Source organism: Carettochelys insculpta, chromosome 1 (assembly GCF_033958435.1).
Source record: "Carettochelys insculpta isolate YL-2023 chromosome 1, ASM3395843v1, whole genome shotgun sequence".
Classification (NCBI taxonomy): Eukaryota; Metazoa; Chordata; order Testudines; family Carettochelyidae; genus Carettochelys; species Carettochelys insculpta.
In genome coordinates this window covers 180,666,271-180,684,095 of record NC_134137.1, presented here as the reverse complement: position 1 = coordinate 180,684,095, position 17,825 = coordinate 180,666,271, and the positions used below count along the sequence as shown (strand labels likewise).

General features: G+C 43.8%; 1 protein-coding gene across 3 annotated transcripts in view; it reads left to right on the top strand.

Moving 5' to 3' along the window:
* The first annotated feature begins 3,119 nt into the window (after positions 1 to 3,119).
* The window catches only part of IFNAR2 (interferon alpha and beta receptor subunit 2), a 29,765-nt gene continuing 15,059 nt past the window's right edge, over positions 3,120 to 17,825 (top strand). Inside the window, exons 1-5 of one of the 3 annotated variants that reach the window (XM_074996839.1) lie at positions 3,120 to 3,256; positions 7,816 to 7,906; positions 13,272 to 13,313; positions 13,635 to 13,764; positions 17,540 to 17,712. In XM_074996839.1, the coding sequence (XP_074852940.1) occupies positions 7,867 to 7,906; positions 13,272 to 13,313; positions 13,635 to 13,764; positions 17,540 to 17,712 (385 nt within the window). In that variant the 5' untranslated portion in view covers positions 3,120 to 3,256; positions 7,816 to 7,866. Of the gene's footprint in view, positions 3,257 to 7,815; positions 7,907 to 13,271; positions 13,314 to 13,634; positions 13,765 to 17,536; positions 17,713 to 17,825 lie in introns of all 3 variants that reach the window. The other 2 variants (XM_074996830.1, XM_074996848.1) reach the window with 2 other exon arrangements.

Sequence of the window (17,825 nt, the reverse complement as noted above, 5' to 3'; positions counted from 1 at the left end):
CTTGTGGAACTGTTGATAATAGCAGCAGGTCAATGGAGCTGCCCCTGACCACTGGTTGGCTTCCTGGACTTTTTGATAGGCCTGCCAGAGTTCTTTAAACTTCACCCAACACTGCATAGAATCCCAGGAGTAACCTCAGGCTGCCATCTCACACGCCATCCGATCATAGATGAACACGTTTCTCTGGGCTGCAGGAAGTCTCTTTGCCACCAGTTGGTCTCCCCAGATGGCAATGAGATCCAGAATCTCCTGGTGAGTCCAAGCTGGGGCTCTCTTGCGAGCCTGAGAAGTGCTAGTCAGACTACTACCCTGATTGCTCATGACTGCAGTACGGGGCTACTGATAATTGCTACCTCTGCAGTGCGATGGCTACCGATGCGGTGTCATGCAATGGGCAAAGGGATTTTTTTCATAATGGATGCACTTTTTATTTGCAGGGCTGGGCTGCTAAATTCCAATTCAAATTTTAATTCAAATTCAAATTCAATCCAAACTTCACGGACTTACTTTGACTTTCTTCCTGCACACTTGACAGCAGTGCACAATGAAGTGGCCATACTTGGAGGGTCACCGTGTAGCTTTATGGGATACAGAGGGGACACTTCTGGAGGCTAATGTATTTGAATTAAGGACATGGTGCTTCCACACCAGCCTTGATTCAAGAATTGAAATTCGAGACAGACACTATATCCGTTTGGAGGAAAATTCTGAAATTTTAAGTGCATGTCGATTTGAACCAAAATGTAAATGTTACAATGAAACCTGAAAGCAGCCAAGTTTCAGATATTACAGTCACTCCTACAATCTAGCCTTTACCTGTCTTCTAGGTGCTGCCTGGTGTGGTTTTTAAACCACAAGATATCAGACAAAGACATCGACTGAGGCTTTTCACAGAAATCTCATATATATAACCCCACGTTTCTTCCATGAAAATATTTGAAAAGCATATGAATATTGTGCTCCCATGTGACCAGATCATGTAAAAATGTTGCCTGAATAAATTAAAGAGAGATTGATAATGTCTTTCCAAACAATAAGCAAGAAGCTTTAATATTTGAACCTTGATAAGAAAATTCTAAAGTCCCCCATAATGATACTTGATTAGAGATAAACTATGTCCAATAGTGTAAATCACTTTGTGTTACATTTATAGCCCAAGTAGTTTTTGTGATTTTCCAAAGCACAAATATTTCTTCTTTGATACCATTTTTCCTAGAGCAACAGCATCACCTTCAGGCTATAAAAATATTTTTATTACACTCTGATGTCCCTAATTGGGAGGGATTTAGAAATTCCATCCCAAAATATTGCATATTGTTTTTCCTCTCTGACCAAACCATGAAATAGAAAATGTTTCTAAACTGCATACATTGTTTGATTTTACATAACTGAACAAGAAATAGATCTGATCCATTGGCCCTTACGTATACTAATGATTCCCATGAGTCTGAGCTATAGAACTGTGCTCACAAGAGAATGTAAACAGAAAAACATAAATAAAAAATGAAATATACATTAATATAGGTAGACATATGTAGAGCCAACAAGCTGGTGTATACATTCATGTTGTTATAACTTTTCTTGCTGTATTTTTCACTCACAGGTGCATATCCAGAGTATTGTAGCAGAAAAACACTGGAATTACATGGATGTTTATACATACATAAATATAATAACATAGTATAGAAATGGCATACCTTCTCCCACCATACATTTTAAGTATTTCTCTGTATCATTTGGAATCGACAAAGGCAAACAAATGCTGTCTGAGAACAAGTAAATGACCAGTGAAAAGGGGAAAGTTGAAAAAAGAAGTGAAGGACTATTAGAGATCAAACAGAACAGTAGTTTTCTTATCACAAACAAAGATGCAACATCACTAGCTACGTCAAGCTGGCTTTTATGCACTGAGATTACTGTCCAACTAAGTATTTATACTATGGTTCTGAGAAATTGGACACATCAATACTCAGTGGAAGATCAACACACTGGTGGTTGATCTGGGGCTCAGTGGAATGTGAGTAGTAGGGCCAAGCTAAATCAAACGATCAGGGTATGGCCATTGAATCTCGTACTCGTTACAGTCGGAGGAGTAAGGGGAGTCGAAAGGAGAGTTTCTCTTCTTGACCTCCTGCTGTGGGGATGGTGGCATAAGCTGATTTAAGGGTTGTCAGCACAGGCTCCACAATTCTCATAGCTGGATTTGCATATCTTCAATTGATTTTTCCCCCAGTGCAGAACTGGCCTCAGACTTGATAGTGAAGTTGAGTGTCTAACTAAAGGGGAGCAGAGAGAAGAGTGCAGAAGTGTGTGGGATTCAAGATGGAGGTGCTGAGCGTGGTGGGGTGTGTAGTGTGAAGCGGGTGTAGTGGTGGAGGATGTGTCCAGGGCCAGGGGGTGCTTCTGGCTGTGGGGCAAGCGTTTGGGGAAGATGAGAAGATCAGGAGTTTGACAGGGTTCAAAAAAGAACTAGATAATTCCGTGGAGGTTAGGTCCATTAATGGCAATTAGCCAGGGTGGGAAGGGATGGTGTCCCTAACCTCTGTCCGAGGCCAGAAATGGATGACTGGAGAGGGATCACTCCATGATTACATGCTCTGTTCACTCCCCCGGGGCATCTGGTATTGGCCACTGTCAGAAGACAGGGTACTGGGCTAGATGGACCTTTGGTCCTACCCAGTCTGGCCTTTCTTATGAGAGTTACAGGGGCATTGAAGGGCTGGTGTGGATATGGTGGGGTGCATATGGTGATATTTATTGGGCAAGTTGTGGTCTGTGGTCAGGGGATTGTTGGGGGCACTGAGGGCAGTTTGTGGTTGGGGCAGGAGGGATCTGTTGGGACGGTTTCATGGCCGGGGGGCTGTGGGTGTCTATGGGGGTTACATTGTGTTGTAGGGGTGCTGCTGGGGGGTTGGGGTGAGGTCAGAGGGGCCCTACAGGCCAGGTGGGGGGTTCTCGGTGGCAGTACTCGCAGGAGGCCGTGGCCAGGGGGTAGGGGTGTGTGGCATGCGCAGGGCTCCTCCCACCCGGTCACTGTCCTCGCTCCTCGCGGGGAAGCGGGCGACTCTGCCGCAGCGTCTGCTGGGCCCAGCGAGACAAAGGCAGCGCAGCCCGCGGAGACTCGCCCCTGGCGGCCGGGCCCGGGGATGCGCCGCGCCCCGCCCCGCGCTGCACCGCCCCGCGCAGCCCGCTCGGGCGCTTTCGCTTTCGGGTCGCCATGAGCAGCCGCCGAGCAGGGCCCCGGCTCCGCTGCCAGGTACCGGGGCGCCAGGGGGCGGGAGCCGGTGTGGGGCGAGCGGATTTCCCGGCACGGGCTGGCGCCGGGCTCCCGATCCCGCCCCGCGCGTGTGCTGGCGGCGCCCCCTGGCGCGGCTGGGCGGCAGGGAGGGTACGGCGGGGGAGGGGAGCCTCCTCCCAGCCGGAGCCGCGGGCCAGGGGCTGCCGGGACTGGGCCCCCAGCCGGATAAGGGCGGTGCGGGGGAGGGAGGAATAGCGGGGGTGGCCACTGCTCTGCTGCCGCTCTTCTGGGGAGGGGGGTGGAAGAGGGATAACTGGGTTTGTGCATTGGCCTGCTAAACCCAGGGCTGCGAGCTCAATCCCTGAGGAGGCTGTTTAGGGGTTGGGGCAAATAGATGCCAGGGAGGGTGCTTGGTCCTGCCAAGAGGGCAGGGGAGTGGACTAGGGATACATTTTGTTCGGTGCACCAAGGGATGTGCATCTCCGCTGCTAACAGAGGCTGCCCGCTGTGGGTGGCTGCGGGCTCTGCTAATCTGCTGGGCCCCACCTGAATCTCTCCAGGGCTGCTGCCCCGGCGCTCTGCTCACGGGAGCTGCATGCAGAGGCAGCTCTCCCGTCACATGAGCACTTAAGTGGTGTAAGTTATGTCACTTGGGGGGTTGGGTCAGTCACACTCCTGAGTGACCTAATTTATGCAGACGTAGGCTGGGTTTACACTACAGCCTAAGTTTTAGGGGAGTCAGAGGCAAGAGGTAAGGGAAGGTTCCCTCTCTGGAACCCCTTCATGGGAACTAAGGAGCGAGGCACGGTGCCCTGATGGAAAGTGACAAGGGTTCAAGAGTCTCCTTTTGGAAGAAGAGCAGCAGAATGTGAACAGAGACTTTTCCTCTGATTCTGCTGATTCTCCAACCATCTTAGGAGGCCACACTGCCTTGTGGGTTATCCTGGGAAGGAGCAAAGCTAAGGGAGTAAACACTAACAGAAAATCGGGGGTGGGGGGGGAGTCCTAAGGCGGTTCTGTGCCAACTTCTGGCATTGACCCAGCAACTCCTACAGCTGAGCTGGTACCAGACATAGAGGTTATCCTCTCCTTTGGACTATATCAGTAAAGCCGAGAGGGGGACACTGGTGTCTGGGCAGCCCAGGGTCCCAGAAACAAAAATTGCCCAGGGTCGCGCCTGGAGAGGTACTCCAGCGTCGCTTAGTGATCCCAAATGGAACTACGAAGGGTGCGATCCATAGTCTACATAGACTGAAGGATGCCTACTTCTTACTAGGCCAGGGGTTGGCAACCAGAATAGCAAGAAGAGCCATTTTTTTCTTTTAATTTAGTAAAAACTCAGTAATTCAAGAGCCACAACGCATGTGAATACAAGACAGTCCTTAATAAACAAAGTCAAACTAGACTTTTTGTAACCCCTGTTTGAAGAACAGCTCAGACACAATGATTTGTAATGTGATACCTGTTTTACTGCAGGATATTCACAGATATTTTATGTACTTTATTTCCTCACTTTACGTGTGTGTTTGTACCACGATCTTCTTGTCTTTCACTCCTGAGCCCACTTTAATTATGCCAATTTTACTTTATGTTTAATTTCACTTTTCTTTCTTAAAATGCCTGTTGGCAAGTTTCCTTTTCGTTTTCAAAATCAAGACTATTAGCAACATGATCAAAACACAGATACAATATCATATCCCACAGTACACTGCACATATAAAGGAGTTATCCAATGTTTTGAGATCACATTGTTTGCTATTTAGATATGAGTTGTTCATAGTTGGGTTTTTAGACGTTCACCATTTACTGAAAATCAGAGGGTTTTTTTTGTTTTTTTTTTAACTTTGCAATTATACCATTAGGAGCCACAAAGAAATCCTTAAACAGCCACATGCAGACCCCTGTACTAGGCATATTCAGGTTGCAAAAGTGGGATTTAGTTCACTGTTTGGAATTTAAGGCTTCTTCCTGAATGTATTATTTTGCCAATATTAAGATGGTAGAATAATTAAATCTAATGCCAACAGCAATATCATAGACTTCAGAATGTTGTGCATCTTGAATTTCCCCTTATGTTCCACATCTTTCCAGAAACATTCATTGCAATATCCACATATTTTAATAGCATTTCATGTGCAGTCAAATAATTTTTAATTTTCATCTTTTTATGTTGGGTAAAGTGGCATAGTTCTCCCTGCCACCATCTGTCACAATTCAGAACATCTGAACCAGTATTTCTCCTCAATGTCCCAACAAGGGTAGCCAATCTAGGCTCCCAGTTGCCCTGCAGATCCCCCCGTCCTTGGATGGAGGGAGACATGTGTTAGTCTCCCATATAACTAAGGTATTTTCAGACTGCATAGTTTCCTGCCTACACTGCGTAATCCTCAGCAGAGGCAGGCTATCCATACAGAACCTGCATGCTTTCTCTTCAGAAACAATAAGAGATTCAGCCTCCCTAGTCCAGCACCCTCAGGACCTGAGCAGTCCCAGACCAGGGATTTTGCTGTACCAGGGGTTGTCTATTCTGCTCCTTGACTGACCTCCAGCCCCTGCTCCTGGGCACCCCTCCCCACTGTCACCTGTGGCTCCCCGCCTCCCCATAGGCTCCCTGGCCACCAGCTTCTGGCCCCGGTCATGGCATTCAGCCTGGCCCTGGCTATGGCTTACCAGGGCCGCGGCTTCCTGCATGGCCCCTGCTGCAGCTTACCAGGGCTCCTGGCCCTGGGCGACAGTCTTTTGCTGCAGCTGCAAGGCCCCAGGCTCCCTGGCTGCTCCTGGCCCCACCCCTTTGCTGCCGGACCAGCTCTGGCTGCCCTGCCACTGGTCTGGTTGGTCCATCTTCCTCCCAGCCCCAGGACTCTCTTATCCTGCGAGATCCATGATCCTGCCAGATGATGGATGTTGCCAGATGGGAGAATGCCAGATTTGGGAGTTTCAACCTGTATAATAGGATGATTGCTACAGCCTGCTTTGTTTTTAAGGTAAAAAAATTACAAAGAAAACATTAAAAACAATAAAAGAACATGCATGCATGCTAACTAACAAACCATGGCCAAAGGGAGCTGAAAGTGGCTGTACCTGCAGATGCGCAGGTAAATAAAGCACCAGGCTGCATGCCAGGGGTAAACCTGGCCAGCTGCAGGCAGCTGAGGGGCCATTTATTGCCCACCTCTGCCTTAGTAGGTAGTCTGAAAACAATGGATTGCCAAGTGAGTCATTTGCATTTCCCTGGTACTTCTAGGATATCTAGTTCACAGTACTGTTCCAAAAAGTCCCCTAAAGTTTGTAAAAGTTCCAGAGATTGGCCTGTCTCCAGGAGAAGATACATAAATATAGGGTTCCTAGCTGTTGCTGCAGTGGCTGGGAGCCCTGGTCCTTTTAAAATTGCCAAGCCCTGGGGTAACTGCCCCTTTTGCTCCCACTGTCAGTGGCCCTGCTGAGAGGATCTGGCAGCACTTCTGCAGCCGTGCTTTAACATTGCTGTCCTTTTCGCACCATGCAAAAGAGGCAGCGAAGCGTCTGTCACGGCAAAAAGTCAGCCGTATGCAAGCCAGTACCACAGTTAGTTCTTATCAGTGCATTGCACCATTCCACTTTGACCTCTGTGTGGACACAGTTGGGCTTGTCTACACTACCACCTTCCTTCAGAGGAAGGATGGTAATTCGGTTGTTAGGAGTTTACTAATGAAGTGCTGCTGTGCATAGGCGGCACTTCATTAAACAAAGTCCCCCCCACCCCCCGCGGCAACTCTGAAATTTTGAGGGGTAAGGGGACTTCGAAGATGTCCCGGCACTTTGAAGTACCGGCGGGTGCACCGTGGCTAGATGCGTGCCGATACTTCGAAGTTTAAAACTTTGAAGTTGCCGTGGGGAGGGGGGAATTTGCTTAATGAAGTGCTGCTTATGCACGGCAGCACTTCATTAGTAAACTCCCAACACCCTAATTACTATCCTTCCTTCAAAGGAAGGTGGTAATGTAGACAGAGCCAGTTGTGTTTTTAATGCAGTGGACCCTGAAGATGTTAAACATAATGTAATAAAGTTCATTCATACTATTGCAGGATACTGTCAGTCTGTTCCACCATTTCCATGTAGGCTACGTCTACATGAGCCCCAAACTTCGAAATGGCCACGCAAATGGCCCCTTGGACTTCGAAGTAGGCGGGGTCCTTTTGAAAAGGAGCCCTGTCAGGACGAGACGCACGGCGCCGTCAATTTCAGAGTGCCGCGGCCGCCCGTGTGCTAATGAAGTGCTGAGTATGCATTTCAGCGCTTCATTAGTAAACTTCTAAATGGCCATTTGTGTGGCCATTTCGAAGTTTGGGGCTCGTGTAGACACGGCCGTAAACTTGTAGTGATTACACAAATTCTTCAAAAATATTTGCCTGCATTTAGTTGAAATGCTGCAATCTTTTTTCTAGTTTCATAGGATTTTTCCTTTATTACAGAAGTACCTTTTAAACCCAAAAGTTCTCACACAATATTAAAGGTCTGATATTAGCCCTGTTGTGCTTTTACATCAATCATCCAGTAATTTAATTTGCTGACATTGATTTTGCTTGATATCATTGCAGATCCAGAACTAAAATGGGTATTTCACAATCAGGATGTTCTTTTAAATCATTATGGCAGAATTGATTGGATCACGGTGTTTTTATCAACTTGGTAAGTTACTTAATTGCTTATATAATACAGTAAAAAGAAATAGAAGTGATGCTCATTCATTGAGTAACACACTTCCTTCTGAGTAATTACTGAACTAATGCACCAACATACTATTATTGGAACCATGCCATTAGAAGTGTTGTCTTTTGAATAAGACATAAAATCAGTCCAGGAAGTTAGTGGTCAGTAAAAATTTCATGTTCCTTTTTTTTTTTTTTTATAATAGTGGTACTCTGGGACAACTTTTTGCATTCTGTATCCCTAAATTCCCATGTTGTTCCAGATGGATAGAAGATTTTTCATTTCTTGTCCTAAATTGGTATGTTATTGCTCTATGATTTTAAATCAATGGAATATGCAGGGGTCCAGCAGTTAATACCCTAGCATACACCATGAAAAAATCTGGCTCATTTGCCATTTTAACAGAAAACTGCTTTGGCAGATCCATTTAACTCCAAGTCAAAAACAACACAATTAGCAGTGAAGATTCCACATTAAACTCATAGATCCTATCCCTTTGTATTTCCATTCCTCCTCTCTAGCCTGAATCAAGATCTAGCCTCTTCCAGTTTGTTTCTTCTCTTGCTGTCTGAATGAGGCCAGAACTACACAAAAATTGTGGCTGAAAGCTGACTGTTGTACAAGCGTAGTTTGTAAAGGGTTTGTGTGTATGTGTGCATTTGCACATGTGCTTTTAAAAAAAGGTCAGAAATGACTCAAAACTTAAGATTTGGTCAGCAGCAGTAATGACTAAGCCAGGTGATAGCCTGAACAGAAAGAATGCCCATCCTTGCTGGTAGCTGTTTTGATCACTTCACACTAACTCAACAGGTGTTCTAAGCTTCTGAGTGACAATCTGATGTAATTTAACGTTCTGCCGGAGTTGTCATCTCTGGGAAGGAGTTATGCTGCCATATTGGTAATGATTTGTGTATGTAGTAAATAAGGGGTGCATGCTGCAGGGCAGGAGCCTGTGTATTTTGCATATTATGCATCCTTGTTGTGTGGGTGATCGTGCTGGATTGGCATCTGCGGGGCTGTGCTGGGAGAGTTGTATTGACTTGTGGGGGGTGGCAGTTGGTGCGCACAGTTATAGCAGGTGGTCCAACTCATCCACCAGTGGTGCAGTTTTCCTCACACAACTAATGAAATTGCTGCATGAAAATTAGCTATAGAATCCAGGTCCCCTGCGCAGGTGTATTTACTGTGTCTGCATAACTCAGGTATAGTTTGTAAAGTCAGAAGATCTGAGAACTTATGTAGTAGGATGGTAACAGACTGCAAAACCCAGTGAGGATAAACCTGGTGATATTCTGAACAAAAATAGTCGTCAGTTGGCTCAGCAAACGTATTACATTTTGATAGTGACACACATACTGACATTCCTGGAAACGCGTTATGTGGCTGACAGATAGGATGGAATGTCAAGGCTTGCCAGGTTTCTGTTGCCATAAGGAAACTCAGTACTTGAGCTTTGGAACAGAAATTTCACCCACTTTGCTTGCCGAAGTTGCACTTTTAAAAAAAAAAAACTATCCAGGACAAGAGACTAAACAGTGTACAAAACTGATACATTTTATGTCTGTATTTTTTGTTACTAGTTTGTAAATGAAAGATAACTTGTATTCACAATACTGTGTATCTTCTTACTGAAGTAGGAGAGCCTGATCCAATTCCCACTGCAATTACTTGAAAACATCATATTTATTTCATTGACAGGTGGATCAGTGTCACAATCAAGGCAGTAATAATACCTTCTTTGTGTAGTAGAAGCACCTAAAATATACTGGCTGCTGTACACATGCATGTGAACTTATAGTTCCTGCCCCAAAGTTTAAAATAATAACTTTATGTTATTCTACATATTATGAAAGTTATAACAAATATTTGTAAAGCAATGTTTTGTTGTTCATCCCATTTGACAGAACTTTTCTAAAATGGCTGATAATCTGATGCAGGAAGTAAATTGTTTTAGTTCCCTTGATTTTCTTTTTTTTTTACACTTTTTAACCACAGATTTGTCATGAATACATGTTGTGCAATCACAGGGCAAAGAAATGGGTAAGGGCGAGAAGGATGTCTCATGGTTAAGTCACAGACTGAAACTCTAAAGAAAATATTTTGTCAGGCACCACCATAGATTTACTGTGTGATCTTGATCAAATTATTTAATCTGTGTGGTTTAGTTTCCCAGGATAGTGGGAGGATAAATTTATTATGTATGAGGCATTTAGTTACGATGGTGAAGAACATCAGTGTCCATAAATTCTGCATTTGTCTGCAGTGTTAAGGAAGCTATGCTGGTATCTTACTGTTTAATTTGAGTAATTGGGACACTTCATTTATGCTTTAATAAGAGGAATTTGGGATATTTCCAAGAAATAATTCTTGTATCAGTTTTTTAATATCAGATTGAAAGTCTTTCCTCATGTACAGTCAAATGTTATGAATTACTAAAATGGACAATTCTGCGGACAATTCGACAATTACTAAAATGGACAATTACAATGCTAAGTGTGTGTCTATTCAACTGTAACAAGTAATTTGCTATTTCAGAAAATGTTTTTAGACCTCTGGGAACATTTCCCTTTATTTTGTGTCTCCTTTGTCTGAATTGTAATCATGCAGTTTTTTTCACTACTAAGTCAGAAAAATTATTTCTCTCATAGACTGTTCACATAGCTGGTTTTGTCTTAGAGGTGCCTTTCATCTTTTCAGAATCTTCCCTGTTCTGACTTTTGTTAAAAGCTTTAAAAGGTTATTTATTGCAGGGCACAGAAGCCTTAGCAATGGACCTAGTTGCTAAGTCCTGAATAAACAAAGTAAAAAGGTTGTACAAGCCCTGTTTACAGACTAGGTCTAAGACAGGAGATATAACAGATGGATATCAACAGGCAGGAGCATCCAAAAATGAACCAGTGTTGGTCAAATGATAGGAGTGATATTAGTACAGCAGCAGCCAACTCGCTGTTGATTTTTTTGGAGGCATCATGGTAAATGAGAGTTTTAAGGAGAGAGCTGGAGAAGGTCAACAGGGTAACTTTGTAGATGTTTATGGGGAGCTATTCCCAAGTGTGAGGGGAGAGATAGGAGAAGGCGCAAAGGTGTTTATCTGAAAATTTAACAAGTGGGGTTTGGAGGTTGGCTTTATTGGCCAGATGGAGGTGGGGGTTGACATCTCAGTAGTAAATAAGAGATGGTGGGAGGGATGGGGATATACTGGGAAGGGCTCTGAAAGAGGCAGCCAGAGAAGGGATGCGAAGAGAGGGGTGACATGGGCAAAGCAGCAGTATGGGGGAATGATATTTGAAGCAGCATTCCGAGTGGATGTGAGCAGGACGAGATTGCTTTTGTCAAGGCCAGAGTAAAGGACGTTGCAGCATTTGAGACTAGGGAGGTAAAATCCCATTGAATTAGTTAAGCAGTTGAATGTTAAGTTTAACCGGTTAAATGATAAAATGGGGGGAGCGGCCGGGGGGGCAGGGCTGGAGTGCCCTCCGCCTTTAGTGCTCCCGGGTCTGCTTCAGAGAAGGGTCGCCCCGGCTGCACTGGTGTGCCGCTGCCCACAGTGCACCCCATGGACATGGAGTAGCTCCCTGCCAGCAGAGGGCGGGGAGGCTGCCCCAGCCTCTGCTGGTTAACTGTAACCAGAGAGCCAAATGGATGAGGCTCCCCTGTTGACCTCTCTGGCCGAGACACTGAATGATGAGAGTTCAGATGGGGGTTTCGATGGTGTGGGTGAAAGGAAAGGCCGTATTTTACAGCTGTGATGGAGTAAGGTCTGCGAGACTTAGGCATAGCCTGGACAGGGTACCTAGGGAGAAATTCAGATAGAAGAGGATGCCCAGGTGACATGCCTGACCAAAAGGTAATGCCAAAGCGATTGAGAGAGGGAGAAATACAGATGGCTCTTGCAGAAAAGTTCAGAGCTCTGTTTGAGCCATGCTGAATTTGAGCTACCAGCTCAACACCCACAAGGAGTTATCAGAGAAAGCGTTGAGATTTTAGTTTGGAAAGGAGGAGGTAGAAATTAAGGTAAATTAAAGTTGTGAATTACATACTCACAAGTGTCAATATTTCCAGATTCCTAACATGTAGTCACCAAGGCACAAATCACAACAATATTTCTCAGGTACTGCTGGTTCTGCATCCTTTTCTGGATTGAATTTTTAAGGCCTGGGCATTGAGTAGCAAGGTACTTATTTGGTTGGGCTCTGAACTACCTCAGAAAACATCCTCAGGCAATCTCAGCCCTCTGTGACAGTACTCTAAAAGAAATTCTCAGCTAGGCTGACTCAAGGTAAGATTGTTGTATCTAAGGAACAGACTATTTTCAGCAGCAGGAACCTGGCTATATAGTACCTTACTAGGGGAGATCAGAGTGAACCTCAGTGACAGTGTACTTGGATCTGAATGACCCAGGAAAATATGCTATTCCACATTCTGGAAGATTGGACGAAAGAAGGAAGAAGGCAAGAAAGGGAAGATGGCAAGGGGGCGGGGGGCGTGAAGAGTAAGAAAAAAAAGGACCCACATATACGTACTGGAAACAAGGAAGGCTGTGAGAACATTTCCTCTTACTGGGCCTTCCTTTAATTATTAGTCAGTGCTTAGATTAGTGGTTCCCAACTTTTTCACTAACACAGCACACTTCAGTGAGACAAACAATTCCATGGCATGCCCACTTTTTAGTCGAGCAAGTATTTAAACCATGCTCTGGCTCCAACAGGCTCCCTCCCCACTTGCCACAGCAGGACGGGGGCGGGCTCCCCACCAGCTCATGTGGGCTAGGATGCGGCATTTCAGCTGCCTCCTGGCATGAACAGGCTCCGGTGCGGTCAGCATTTCCCCTCGCAGTGGCTCTGCGAAGTGTCACTGCGGAGGGAAGTTGACAAACCCTGCTCTAGCTGGGACTCAAGCCCCAGCTGGTGTGGGGTTGTCAGCCCCTTCCCATCCCTCAGTGGCTCTGCAAAAAGCAGTGGTGATGAGAAATAGATGAAATTTCATTGCACACCTGGACAGTTGTCACGGCACACCAGTGCATCATGACACACTGGTTGAAAACCACTGGCTTAGGTATCAGTGATATGCACTTTAGAAACACTTGGTTCATCACTGATCACCTTCGTAAGGATAGTAATAGAGAAGCATACAATATAGAAAGGAAGTAACTCAGGTGCAGGGTTATCAAGAAAAAATAGTAGAATTTGAAAGGAAAATAATTATAGAAATAGAGAACAAGATTAGTATAAGTAAGTGTAAATGAATAAGATCTCCAATTTATCATTGACAAATACTGTAGAACCCACATGTACCATTTCTCTAATGAATAACCACGTATATATGTACATATTTTCATTTCCAGTATACCTCAGCATTTTGACCACTTTTTCACATGGCTTGCCAGGTAAGACTTTTTATTGTATTTTAAGCAAAATCCCCCCAAATAGCTTAAAGAAGTGCATACTTCCATCTGGCATTTTTGACTTCACTATGCATTTCCATGTAAGAATAAAAAAGCTATATGGATAATATCTGGCAGGAAATCCCATGCATTTGTGCTGCCAGTGCAATGAATATGCAAGTTAAAACAACTTAATCTTCAGTCTTGTCTTTTTTTATCTTTGATATTTAACTGTTTGATAAGTCGAATTACCGTATAATGATGTTGCATTTCCTTTCCTTTTTGAATGCGTGTTAACCTTAGCAACTTTTTCTTTCAATTTAGAAATATCTTCTATAAAGCCACCTAAGAATTTAAAAATGAACTCTCAGAATTTCGAGCACATTTTATCATGGGAAGCAGGGAGTAATACATCTATGCCAACATACTATTATGTGAATTACATAGCTTTCAGGTTTGTTTCCTTTCATACTTTACATGAATTTGTACTTTTTCTTACTCAGTAATCATCCTATTCTATTGACTATTTTGTTTTCCAAACAGATTTTCTGAAATTTATCATTCATTAGATACATACAGGGGAATGAGTTATGTTTTAGGGTATGAGTAACTATTTGAACAATTTTGAACAAGCACACGTTAATTCCTAGAGCAAAATTCTACGTGGAAAAAACGTAGAATTCCTTGTTTATCAAAGGAATAATAACTTCAGATTTGGTTGATAATTCTTGTTACTTTCTGTTCTTCTTTCATCAGTGCAAAGTACTCTACCTTAACTGAGAGACTGGGCCATAATTCCTCTGGGTGTGTGACGGACCAGCTTACTGGTGCTGGGCACTATTATATGTGATGGTGCATGTATGCAGATCACATTGGGCTTTAAACCAAACCTTTTGCAAACTAGTGATAACATATATGCTGAGAGTCCCACATAAGCTGGTACAGTGGGCTTATAACAACACCAAACGAGGGTTACAAAACTCCAAATAGGGCACTGCCAAATTCACGGTCCATTTTGGTCAACTTCCTGGTTATAGGATTTTTAAAATTGTGAATTTCGTTATTTCAGCTATTTAAATCCAAAATTTCATGATGTTGTAATTATAGGGTCCTGATCATTAAAGGACTTGTGGAGGTGGGTCACAAAGTTATTATATCCTTACTTCTGCATTGCTGGTGGCAGTGGCTCTGCCTTCAGAGGGGGGCAGCTGGAGAGTGGTGTCTGCTGGCCTGGAGCCCAGATCTCAATTCAGAGCCACTGCAAGCAACAATGCAGAAGGATGGCAAGGTACGGTATTTCCACCCTTACTTCTGTGCTGCTGCCTACAGTGCTGGGCCCTGAGTCTGCAGCCACCACTCTCCAGCTGCCCAGATCTGAAGACAGCACCACAGAAGTAAGGCTGGAAGGTATGGTATAACCACCCTTCTGTGCTGCTAGCAGGGCACTGGCTTCAGAGCTGGGAATCTGGCCAGCAGCCTCCACTCTCTGAGCACTCAGCTCCGAAGGCACTGCAGACGTAAGGGTGGCAATACCATGACGTTCTCCCTCACCACCTAAAACAAAAATCTTATGACCAATGTTCCCTGTAAGTTTGTGCATTTGCTCAGGAGAAATTCAGTTTCTGCACAGCTGATTAGTAGTGTGCCCATAGTTAGGTTTTTCAGTGTCTATTGGTGGTGCAATTCACACATGCCTCAGTGCACATAAAAATTTATTCTGTCCATGGATGGAAAAGATTAGAGAGAATATTATTCGAGATCCATCCCAATACAACGTCCATTTGGGCAGGACCCCTAAAGTGAGAACCGATGGTATCCCCCTATGAAATCTATGAAGTATAGGCCATGAGCACACAAAAAACAGATTTCATGGGTAGATTTGGGCTGGGGGGGACACCAGATTTTCATGGCCATGAGTATGGTATGGTCCTAGACATGGGCGGAGGAATTTGACTGGATTCCATCTGGGTGCTCAGTGTTATATGCCAGACGCTGTTATATCTCAGGCTGTCTGGAGATATGCAAACAACTTTCAAAGAAAAACTGTTTTTTAAAATAATCCTTTGCAGGTCATCTTTAAGTAAAGAAAGGGTTCTCCTCACTTCTGTTTATTAATTGTAATACAGTAGCACGTATGGGACCATCTCAGGTTGGAGCACTATTATGAAACACAGTGTAAAAACACATAATAATGGAGCCTTTGTCCCAGTGAATTTACATGTTAAACAGAAAAGGTGAAGAATTTACAAGAAGTAGAGTGTAACACAGGCTACATCTACACTGCATTCCTCTTCCGAAAGAGGAGTGCAAATGAAGGAAATCGAAAATGCAAATGAAGCACTAATTTACAAATCTTGTGCGTCATTTGCATAATCTCATGTGATTGCTTTTTCGGAAGAGATTTTTTCAGAAAAAGCAGTGTAGACAGGGTTCTTTCAGAAAAAAAACTTTTTTGAAAGAACCCTGTAAACCTCATTTTGTTTTAGAAAAATCTCTCCCAAAAAAGCAATCACACGAGGTTATGCAAATGAAGCATGAGATTTGTAAGTCAGTGCTTCATTTGCATTTTCAATTCCCTCATTTGCTTTCCTCTTTCAAAAGAGGAATGTAGTGTAGACATAGCAGTACGAGCTGAGCGAAAAATGAGAGGGGCTGCAAACATCAAGCTGGTTTCAGGATTTTGTTATGGTGGTGTTTTGATTTTGGGTGGAGTTTTGTTGAGAAGTGTGTGTGTGTGCATGCACGCGCACATAAAGTACATGGACAAGGAAGGGAGCCCACATGACCATAAAGAGATTGTTCAGGACAGTCAAAAGCAAAAGGGATTGTGAAGAACTACAAAAAGATCTCAGCAAACTGAGTGATTGGGCAGCAAAATGGCAAATGAAATTTAATGTGGGTAAGTGTAAGGTAATGCATGTTGGAAAAAATAACCCAAATTACACGTACTACATGATGGGGTCAAATTTAGCTACGACAGATCAGGAAAGGGATCTTGGAGTTATAGTGGATAGTTCTCTGAAGACATCCACGCAGTGTGCAGCGGCAGTTAGTAAGGCAAATAGGATGTTAGGAATTATTAAAAAAGGGATCGATAATAAGACAAAAGATATCATACTTCCCCTATATAAAACTATGGTACGCCCACATCTCGAGTACTGTGTGCAGATGTGGTCTCCTCACCTCAAAAAAGATATATTGGCATTAGAAAAGGTTCAGAAAAGGGCGACTAAGATGATTAGGGGCTTGGAAAGGGTCCCATATGGGGAGAGGCTAGAGAGACTGGGACTTTTCAGTTTGGAAAAGAGGCGATTGAGGGGCGATATGATAGAGGTATATAAAATCATGAATGGTGTGGAGAAAGTGAATATAGAAAAATTATTTACCTTTTCCCATAATACAAGAACTAGGGGACACCAAATGAAATTGATGGGTAGTAGGTTCAAAACTAATAAAAGGAAATTTTTCTTCACACAGCGCACAGTCAACCTGTGGAACTCCTTGCCCGAGGAGGCTGTGAAGGCCAGGACTCTATTAGGGTTTAAAAAAGAGCTTGATAAATTTTTGCAGGTCAGGTCCATAAATGGCTATTAGCCAGGGATAAAGTATGGTGCCCTAGCCTTCATAACAAGGGCAGGAGATGGATGGCAGGAGATAAATCACTTGATCATTGTCTTCTGTTCTCCTTCTCTGGGGCACCTGGCATTGGCCACCGTCGGCAGATGGGATGCTGGGCTTGATGGACCTTTGGTCTGACCCAGTATGGCCATTCTTATGTTCTTATGTTCTTATGTAACCTTAGTAGAGTGAGTGGATTAACGTAGCCCTTTGAGAAGAAGAGCGAGTAGGGTCCCACTTCAGGAAGTTTATTTTATGTTGCTGAGATGAATGGGAGAACTGGTGCAAACCTTGTGATGTATGTAGTTTTTTGTTTTCGTCCCTTAGTCATTCTGGTTTGTTTGTGGTTTAACATTTTTTGGGGGGGTTCAGTTTTCTTTGTCAAAAAGTTGCCTCTCTTCCACTTCTCATGCGGGTATGTGATAAATAAACATTCAGAGTTTACTGGTCTATGCAGTTATGATTGTTTTTGACACTCTTTAAGGTGAGAACAGAGATCACTTCATTCCATGCATCTGTGTGCTTTCATGTTACTTTCCAGAGCTACTGTCACAAATCAGATGATCCTTTCAAACAACACTTGATATTTTTTTTCTTTCAACTGCAAGTAGTTCGAAAGAGGGATGGAAAATTGCTAAAGAATGTTCAAACATCACACGCCTGTTCTGTAACCTGACAAAGGAGTATGAAGGCTATAATGAGAACTACATGGCAATGGTACAGAGCTTCACAGAACATGGACTGTTTAATTCATCTATATTAGATTTCAGACCATATATGTCCAGTAAGTTTTCTCTTACTCATCTATATTACTTGTGTTCATTTCCTTGTTTTTATTTTCAGCTGTACATAACCAGTGTTTTATTAATGGTACTGCAGGTAACTCCAGAGTAATTT